At 39.4% G+C, this 10,209-nt stretch overlaps 1 protein-coding gene and 1 pseudogene across 3 annotated transcripts in view; one reads left to right on the top strand and one right to left on the bottom strand.

Annotated features, from left to right (window-relative positions):
- Positions 1–247: 247 nt before the first annotated feature.
- On the bottom strand, positions 248–3,595 carry LOC308501532 (small ribosomal subunit protein eS25-like; annotated as a pseudogene). The gene is made up of 3 exons: positions 3,240–3,595; positions 2,745–2,799; positions 248–495 (listed from the first exon to the last, which is right to left on the bottom strand). The product of its transcript is annotated as a small ribosomal subunit protein eS25-like (transcript).
- A 550-nt stretch (positions 3,596–4,145) lies between these two features.
- RLF (RLF zinc finger) overlaps positions 4,146–10,209 on the top strand; it is a 66,782-nt gene continuing 60,718 nt past the window's right edge. The window contains exon 1 of one of the 2 annotated variants that reach the window (XM_081056930.1): positions 4,146–4,404. Coding sequence is in view for 1 of the 2 variants with exons in the window: in XM_081056929.1 (XP_080913055.1) it covers positions 4,162–4,404 (243 nt within the window). In the remaining variant the exon portion in view is untranslated. The remainder of the gene's footprint in view (positions 4,405–10,209) is intronic. The other variant, XM_081056929.1, reaches the window with a different exon arrangement.

Below are 10,209 nucleotides of genomic sequence, written 5' to 3'. Positions count from 1 at the left end.
CCTTATAGCACAGCCCCATTTTTATGCTCTTCTTTCACAGGAAAACTTCTCAAAAGGGTTAACTTCCTCTCCTTCCCTCCTTTTTTTTTCTTTTTAAACTATCTCACCTTGAGTGAATTCTTCAACCCTCTCCAGTCAGGCTTGCATACCAGAAATCCACAGAAACTTCTCTAGTCAAGGTTATCGACAAACCCATGATGTCATACCAGGAGATCCCTTTTCTGTCCTCATCTTACCCAAACTCTTGTTAGCAGTCTACACAGTTGACTGTTCTCTCCCTGCCACTTTCTTCTTTTGCCTTCAGGAATATCACGCTCTTCTCGTTTCCGTTCCACTTCTGTGATGGCTCCTTCACAACATTTTTTGCTGGATGGATTCTTTCTCTGATGTGTCGGTTTTGGAGTGATCCTGGACCCTTCTCCTCTTTATTCTGCTTGAGGTCACAAACTGTTGGCTCATCAACCAAATCAAACTCACAGGTGGACCTGATATGTCCTGCAGTTTTAAAAATGGGAAATTATGTTTTAAATACTGAATTTCCAATTTCTCTTGGAGGAGATCTAAAAGAATGGGATCTGCTTTCTCACATAGCAATAATTTGCTGGACCTAAGTACCTGCTGCCTGGGTCCTTTCTTAATCAGTTCACTTTTTCCAAAATAATGGTATCCAGCCTACTTCATTCATTTAGGTTCCCTGCCTAAGGCATATGGGAATATGAATTTGTGACCCCTGACTTAGACTTCCCCCAAGTGGTCTCATCCAGTCCCATTTAAATACCATAAGATTTTAAAGTTTTTTCCTTCCTCCCTCCCTCCTTGCCTCCTAACAAATGTTGAGTACCCACAATATGCCAGGAACTACTAGACTCTAGGGATACAGCAATGAATAAAACAAGTCACTCTACTTTCAAAGAACCTACCTTGTGTTATATATATATCCATTATATATCAGTATTAAAAAAAATTTATCTTCTAGCAAGGGGAGCCACAACATGGTGATAATGTAAAGCCAATTAATGTGGAAAAATGAAAGGAGAGCAAGGGGATAAAGAAGGTTATTTTAGCTAGGGTCATGAGGGAGTGCCTCTCTGAGGTGATACTTGAATCTGAATGACCTGAAAAAAGGGAGGGTTCTCCAGAGAGGAAAGAGGAGGTGCAAAAGTCATGGGGCTTGTTTATTTTGTTTAAGAATGGTAAAATCAGTATGGCCAGAGCCCAATGAGCGATGAAGCAGTGGGAAGTGAGTATGGAGAGGCAGCAGGGGCCAACACAGGTGGGACTTAATGGGCTCTGGTAAGGGTGATGGAAAATCACTTAACTGTCCTGAGCTGGGGGAGTGATGAGACCTGAATTATGTTTTAAAAGGATTAACGTGTCTATTTTGTGGAGAATTGACTGCAGCAGGGGGCAAGAATAGAAATAGCTAGTCCGTTAAAAACGTCATTACTTTAAACTAAAGATGGGAGGTGGTAGTGAAGGCATCTAGGAGGTAGAGTGGAGGAGGTGAGAAAGGGTCAAATTTAAGATCTAGAGCTTGGATTAGGTATGGAGTATGAGAGAAAGAATGGAGTTGAGCATGACTTGAAAGTCTGGCTTAAGCAACTGGATGAATAGTGTGTCACTTACTGGGAAAGGAGCTGTTTTGGACATGTTTTATTTGAGATGCCTACTAGTAGATGTTCAAACGACGTTGTTAAAAGGCTGAATCTGGATTTCAGGTCTGTGGTAATAGCAGCAGGTTCAATCTTACTATTTGTAGGGTCAGGAGCAAGAACACAAATAGAGGCTCACATGTCTTAACTCTTTAGAAGTTATAACCAAGCTAATAACACACAGTTAGATAAAACATGTTCTATCCTTCTACGTTGATAAATATACCGTTACAACAATAAAATTGAAAAAGACACATTATAAAGCTGTAATTTTTATAACTGAATATTGGCAAAATATCAAATATGACTGAATTTAATTATTGTGCATGTCTGGATGTTATATTGACAGGCCAGTGATGTTTAGATAAATTATAAAGTATAATTGATAAATACATAGTTATTTCATACAACTAATTTTTCTTGCCTTAGCAAAATCACTACTTAAAAATTTTTATAATAAAATTTTTCATAGTTTGTGTCTATGGTAATAATGGGCTAAAAAGGATTTAAAATAAAATGTAATTTATTCAAAGTGTACAAAACAAATATATTTTGATACAAAGTTAAATTGTAAAACGTCAAAAGTTGTTTTTCATGTGTTTTCAGAGGTTATTTTCATCTTAAAACATTCAAATTATTATAATTAAGATGAAAAATAGAAAATACAAAAATATCAAAATTTTAAATCAAAATTATATAAATAATGCTGAAAATATAAATTTAATTTTAAAAAAGTAAATTGTCTTATTAAATATTTTTATACAAATAAAATTATTCCTAATGCTAGCATTCATTGTTCATCTATTGGTAATATAAAGGATCAGTATTGCTCTTCACTCATGTTACATCTCGACAGATATATAATATTCCTATAAAATTTAAGGGTCATAGGAATGATTTAATGTTGCAAAATTTTGTTCAGCCACCATGGGAAATGTTGTTTCAGAACCATAAATTGGAACATGAAGAGAGGCAATTTAAAAAAGGAACATTCACTACTACTGGGAAACAATATTTGATTATGCAAGAATATATTGCATTTGTACTATGTGAGAGGAAGGGCACGACAAGTTAATTTGTGTTTTCTCTTACCTAAGCGCTTCTGCTGTTCACATGCTCTTGGCACTTCAAAGCTGTTCTTGTTTCTCTTAAGTGGCACAACACAAAACTTTAAAGGCGTTAGGATGCAATTGCCTTTTAGTTTTTTTATATTGTGGTAAAATTTGCCATTTTAACTATTTTTTAAGTTTATAGTTCAGTGGCATTAAGTACTTTCTCATTATTGTGCAACCATCACCACCATCCTCCTCCAGAACTCTTTTGATCTTCCCAAATTGAAACTCTGTACCTATTAAACGCTAACTCCCCATTCTCCCCTCCCCAGCTCCTTGCAGCCACCATTCTACTTCCTGTCTCTTATGATTTTGACACTGTAGATACCTCACATAGGTGGGATCATACAGTATTTGTCTCTTTGTGATGAATGTATTTCATTCAGCATAATATCTTCAAGGTTAATGTATAGTACAGCATGTGTCAGAATTTCCTTTTTTCTGATTTAATAAAGTTTTATTTTTCAAAACGTACAGTTGGTGGGACATGTTGTTCATGCACTTCACCAGCAGCTGGGGCATCCCCACCCTTGGTGTTTCTGGTGTAAATGACTTGAGCTCTGTGCTTTGAAACTAATTTAAGTCCTTTACAAAGGAGTTCCTGAAGGGCTGCCCTGGCCAGGAACCACGATCTTCAGTCTCTCAGAGACAACAGCTGGGGTTATAAGCTTATAGTTGGGAACTTCCTTCCTTACAGAGTTTGTCATAAGCTTCTCCCAAACTTTGCCTTTCGACCACTTCTTTTTGGCCTCGCCTCCAGATTTGTTCACTGGGTCTTTCTTTCTTGGCTGACTTTTTGGCATCTTTCTTCTTCTTGTCCTTGGGCGGCATAGCGAAGCTGGGAGAGCTTCGGATACCACTGCAGCCTCACTAAGATGTTGGACAAAAAGGGAATTTCCTTTCTTTTTAAGGCTAAATAATATTCCATTGTATATATAGACCACATTTTGTTTATCCATTCATCGATGGACACTTGATTATTTGTAGATTTGGGCTTTTATTAATAATACTGTTGTGATTATGAGTACATAAATATCTGTTTTAAGTCCTTGCTTTCAATTCTTTTGGTGCCTTTCAGTTTTAGTCCACAGAACAAGAGATGTGGAGATGTTCCCTGGAGTCGGAATAGTGGCAGTTATTAGGTATGACTGGCTCGGTGACCCAATTATGATAAAACATCATCGGAAGGACCCAGGTGGGCAGGAACCTCTGTGGCCAGTTTTGCCAGTTTGTTGCCAAGGCAGCTGTTGGGAAGGCCGGGAGAGGAGGAGCAAGTGACGGAATCCGGCGGGCGCCAGCGTCGCCAGGGAGTGCGTCACCACGCGCGGTCGAACGGGGGCGGGGCCAGGGTTGAGTCACGTGGCTTGGTTGCCTACGCGCTGCTGGGCCGTGGGAAGATGGCGGACGGAAAGGGAGACGCCGCCACCGCTGCCGGGGCTGGGGCTGGGGCTGAGGCTCCGGCTGGGGCCGGAGCCGGAGACGGAACGGAGACTGAATCCATGGCTCGAGGTCAGCGCCCCGCATCTCCGGCGCCAGGAGCCCCGGGACTGCGACCGTGTCTGTGGCAACTGGAGACGGAGCTGAGGGAGCAGGAGGTGTCGGAGGTCTCATCTTTGAGCTACTGCCGGAGCTTCTGCCAGGTGAGGGGCTGACTGGCTGGCTGAGGGCGGCGGGGCGGGGAGGCCAGGGGAAAAGGCCCCAAATCCGTTGCCGCAGCCCCGGCCAGACCGAAAGGCTTTACCTCAGTGTCTCGCCGCGCCCCCGGGCCGGGGAGGCCCAGCTCGGAAGCTCAACCACCGGCCCCCCTCCGCCACTGCCCGACTTGAGCCACCGCCTGGGCGGGTTGCGCTGGGCCGGACTGAGAGCTCTGAGGGCCCCGGCGGCGCCCTGGCAGGGCCGTGCCCTGTCCCCGTTGCCTGTGCCCCCGGCCGGGTGGTTGGAGCGCCATTGCCTGCCGAGGGATTGATTGCTAGTCTTGCCAGGAGATCCGTTTTTGAGTAGCGTGCAGATTTCCAAAATGGAAAACCTGTTTTTTATGGGTTTCCCCCCCCCCCTGAATAATCCGGGGATACGTGTTGGGGCCAGAGACTTATCTTTAGAGTCAGCGTCTACTGGGTCCTTGAAAGGTATGACAGTTGGCTTTGAAAGGCGTCTGGGGCTTTCTGGTGAGGGATTGCGGGGTTGGTGGTTTGGTTTTGCTTTTTTTCTTTTCTTTTTTTTTTTTTTTTTTGACATTTAAGCCGTTCTTTCGACTCTTCTGTATTCCCTCGAGGATTGTGCTACCAGGAATTAGGCTGGTGAGCCTTGTAGTGATTCTTAAGATCTCCGAGTAGAGGAGAGTCGGGAAAGATGTGGAGTGTGGTCTCTTGGCAGTCGTTGTGACCATTCTGTGCCATGGTGGGTTCAAACCCGTGATTACGTATTATTGGTATGTTTAGTCTGCATGATCGCTCAGAGATTTTTCTCAATGTTTCCGAGTCCTTTATAAATTTAAAGATGCATGCCATTGCTATTTCTACTTCTGTTATACCAGGTTCCAGAGCCACCACCCCTGTGCTCCTCACCTGGTATGCCTTGGAGAATGCAAAATAATCATAGAATATTGGCAGTTGGACTCTTAATAAGTAGTTGACTGTGTTGAATAAATTGTGGTGTTTCAAGATTATAAGTTTGTGGGACAATTTGCTTTGTTGGTCCGGAGCACTTGCTTGATTGCCTTTCTAGGAGCCCCTCATCTCTGGGATTTTGTCCTTGCTAATGTTTTCTATACATTGTATCACTCCAGTTTCTATGTCTATAACCTGCAGCATTTCCCTGCACCATGAAGTGTTAAGGTGTAATTGTTCTTTGCCTATTCACTAGTAATGATCATTTGTACTTACTACACATATCTATTCTACAAACTTTTACTGACTCCATAGGATGGTGCCAAGCACTTACCCAAGTGCTGAGGAAACAGGAATAAGACAACAGCTGGTAGAAATAACAGAATTTCCAGTGCAGTTTTGGTAATGATGGGAAAGGGGGTAGAGATAGTGGTGAAGGAAAGCCCTGATGGAACATCCTAATGGGAACAATAATTAACCAGTAAAAATAAAAAGATTAACTATAGATTGCAATATGTGCTTAGAAAGAAGTAACTGGGAGAGACCACTTTAGATATGGTGGTCAGGGAAGGCCCCGTAGCTGAAAAGATGAAAATAAGCCATGTGAATGTTTGCTGTGTGTGTGTGTGTGTGTGTGTGTGTGTGTGTGTGTGTGTGTGTGTAGCATTCCAGTGCCACAGGTGGAGATGAGAAGGAACACAAAGCTTTGGGAGAAAGGGGAACTACTTGGACAAGGAGTAGTGAGGAGGAAGGCAGAATTGTGGATTTGGCGTAAGACTTCCAAGATTGAGTTGTTTTCCTAGAAAGAGAACAAGAATGAATGTAACCAAATTGAAACTTGTCAGAGGATATCATATATATATTCTTCTGTATGCCTAGTTCTGGCAGCTCTGATTGTGTTTTAAATGAATGTTTTAATGTCTTGAGTCTTAGTCACACCTAGAGATGTGAGGGCACAGAGGATTTTTAAAAAGAAAGTACTTTTGTAATTTGTCTTTTCTGTGATTTGTTTTGGCCTAAAATTTTTCCCTAAACATTTTTTTGGACTAATAAATGAAATGAAAAGGTGTTCTGTTGTATGTTGTAGTAGGAAGCATGTAAGATTGGGAGTTAGTTGAATCTTAATTGTGACTCCCACTTGTTAGTTGATAACCTTGGACAAACTATGATTGTAAAATTATATTTTGTTTTCTGATCTTTATCTCCTTTTAATACCTATACAAACAGTAGAATATAAAGTTTATATACAGCTGTTTACAATATCACAATATTTTTGTCACATTTTTTCCAATAGCCCAGATAAAGTCAACTTAGAGTGTTCTTTCTCCCCAGATACAGAAAAACTTTTTAAAATTTTTATGAAGCAGGAAAAATTTCACCGTTCAAATTTGGTTTAATAAGTCTTGGTTTCACATTTAAAAGCCATCCTTTTAAGAAATACTGATTGTGTGTGTGCCTGACATACGGGTGATGGAAACCTGCTCTCTTGGAGTACATAAATGTGTAAAGATAGGTACTAGTAGCATTACATGATAATGTCATAAAGGCCTGACCTGTGCTCTCTGGGATGCTTAATTGCCACAAGTGTATTTTCATCAGGTGTTTAGTTTATAAATGTTATCCTGGAGACTTAGATTGTGCCAAGTAGATCCCTACTGCAGCAGACTGGGACCATATCCACTTCATCTCTTACAGCACTTAAAAGAAATAGCTTTATCTTTGAAATCAAGAAATAAACTAATCTATTAAAGGATAGAGAATCTTGTCTCATTCTGGGCTGTGTTCAATTTTCAGAAGTTTGTGAAGATAATAAAAACAAAACTTCAGAAGTAATAGTTACTAAGAAAATGGTACTTAGATCAAGTTGTATTCAGTGAAAATTTGTATTCAGTGACTATGGGATGTGTTTTTTTGTTTTGTTTTGTTTTTTACTTCTTTCCCTCGGTTCCTTTTCTGAAAACAGTCTGCCAGACAGTGTGGATAAGATTAACTACAAAAAAACAGTCTTCCCTTTGTTTTGCTGAAAAAATGATGATATTCTCTCAAGTTTTTGCTGTATTTTGGGAACCAAGATTCGTAAAGTTTTACAACTGGTTCTATTTGTAACACAAATTTTGAAGACTTTTAAAGTAGCCTTCATTAGCAAACTTGAAGTTACTAGGTGAATGATTATACTTTGAGACTTCCAGGCAAAGTATTTTCATGAGTAAACCTTGTATATATGAGACACTTTTAATTTCTAGACTAACAGTGACTTTGTAAATTTTTAATTGTTAAAATAAGAAGTACTGCATATATGTATTGCAGTTTTTCTAGATTAGAGATTGAATACATAGGATCTAAATCAGATAGGCATACTTGGCTTCACCATTTAAACTATCTGTCTGACCATGGGCAATTTTTTTTTAAACCTTAGTTTTCTCATTTGCAAATGGAATGATAATAGTACTTATTGTTCTCTGTGTAAATACATTGTTGTGTGGACTAAATAAGACAATCTCTGGAAAAAACAATGCCCTCGCAATTGTCTGAGTTATCCAGATTTCTTAGCTTTGGAACAAGAAGCCTTCAAAAACTTGCCCATAACTTACTTTTCAGCTCTTTACCTAGACAATCCTGTTGTCCCAATCCTACTCTTACTTACTCAGGGGTACTTGGAGTCCATGAATCAAAGTGTTATCACTGTTACTTCTGTGAGTAAACTTTTGCCTGTGAATTTCCAAGTGCATTATATTGGGAAAGTCGATCTTAATTTTCATTTGATTCTTCAAAATTCAAGACACATGTTAGGCTTTCAGTAAATATTTACCAACTGACTGATCTCCAAAGGGATAGAATGACTACTTTAACAATTCTCAGGTCATCAAGCACACTTACGTCTTTCCCTTTCATTGTGTTGCTCTATCCTTTTCTCTCATTTTCTGCATGGTGCTTTTTCCTTCTTTAGGGCCCAGTGCAAATGTGGCTTCCTCTGTGAATTTTCTCTGATTTCACTAAATAGGTTTCCTTATAGTTGTTTATGTTCTTTTGATACTTTGTACATACCGATGGTTTCAACTCTTGTTTTTGTTGTTGTCACTGTCTCAGTTCAGGCTTCATAATATCCTACTGCAACAACCTCTTCACAGTTATCGCTTGCCTTCTGACTGGCCTTATCTACAATCTAGTTTGGTGTTCTTTCTAAATTGTAAATATAATGTTGTTAGTCATTTTATTCCCTAAAATTCTTTAAATGGTTTCTTGCCCCGAAGGCAAGATAAAATTCAGCATCATTAGTTTAGTATAGGAAAGCTTTTAGAATCTAGACCTCTCCCTCCCCAGGTCCCACCCTCCAGCCTCTTATTTATTTTTTTAATTATTTTTATTTTTTGTCTACTTTCACTACAGTGTCTCAGGTGGCCTGATTAATCCCAGGGTCCTCCCTCCCCATCTGCCTATTTATCCTTTTAAGACCTGACTCAAATATTAACCGTCTTTCAGAACCATTTTTTATTTCAGCAGGCAGAATGACACGGTTCTTTCACCTTGTGTGCTCCGTTAGCATCTCATACATAAGCCTGGTGCCTGAATATTTGTTTCCATGTCATGTTTGTCTCTTGTGTTGACTAGTAAGCCAGTAAGAGTGTGGGTCTTGTTTAGTTTTTTTGTTTGTTTGTTTTTGGTATTCTTGGTATTTAGCAATTAATACAGTGCCAGGCACACAAAACTAATTTGTTGAATGAATTATTAATATATTGTAGGGACTTCATGATATACTCAAGAGATGAGTACTTCAAAAGGAACACCCAATGTAAAATCTTGTATGTTAAAAATCATTTTATACGTTCATATAATAATGGACATATTTACACATGTGGAATGAAGTATAGTGTTGATGGAGGGAGAAAATGGGAGGCATTACAGTATGGAGAAAGAGTTAGCAGCCTAATAGGACAACAGTTTGGAAACGTTGAGATGGGGAGGATCTGTCTGCCTTGAGGTTGGTAGCCATGAATATTCTTGAGGTTTACCTCTTTCATTGATTTTAAAGGATTTTTGACACATTTGCATTTCTTTCTGTACTGCCATCTCTTGTAAGATGTCTAAATAGAAACTAGATTAACAGGTAGTTGTAATAGCAGAAGTTAGCTTTGCAGTGCATTTGACCAAAACATATTATAACTGTGACCTGTGAAGTAGTGGGAACTTTGGGTGCTATAACTTACTGTGAAACCACGGGGTCTCTTGCTGTGTACTGTGACCCCTAGTGATTTCTGTGTCTACCTGTGGATCATGCTCTTCTGAACAATGTTAATAAAAAAAATCTGACTAGAAAGCACCACTTATTTCAAGACTGCAAAGGCATTAGTATATTACGATGTACTTTGTTTTCATTCAGTTCTAGACACTGTCACCTTTCCCAGAGGCCTTTTTGACTATCTTATCTAAAATAGCATGTCCCCATCTTTTTAACTCTTTAACACTACTGTATACTTCTTCACTGCTTTATACTATCTGATATGTTTGTTTGTCTGTCTTCTCTCCTGGAATGTAAGCATCATGAGGCTGTTGACTGTTTTGTTTACTTAGTGCCTAGAATAATCCCTAGCACTTAATGGTTACTCAGTATTTATTGATCTTTTATCCTCCCTTCCTTAAATTCCTGACTACTTGAGGGTAGCAGTTTCAAGTCCTACCTGTCTTTATCAAGAAACAGGGACCTTTTTTTGTCAACCAGTTTATGCTGCTTCCCAGCAGGGGTCAGACCTTATTGTTCTTAGTATCTTGATTACCTAAGAGTAGAACCTCATTTTTATTTTATGTTTTCTAAGAACTTCGCGTGGTAGCTTATGTTCCATA

The sequence above is a fragment of the Rhinolophus hipposideros genome (assembly GCF_964194185.1).
Source record: "Rhinolophus hipposideros genome assembly, chromosome: 8".
In the NCBI taxonomy this organism is placed as follows: Eukaryota; Metazoa; Chordata; class Mammalia; order Chiroptera; family Rhinolophidae; genus Rhinolophus; species Rhinolophus hipposideros.
This window is presented reverse-complemented; position numbering and strand designations above follow the sequence as displayed.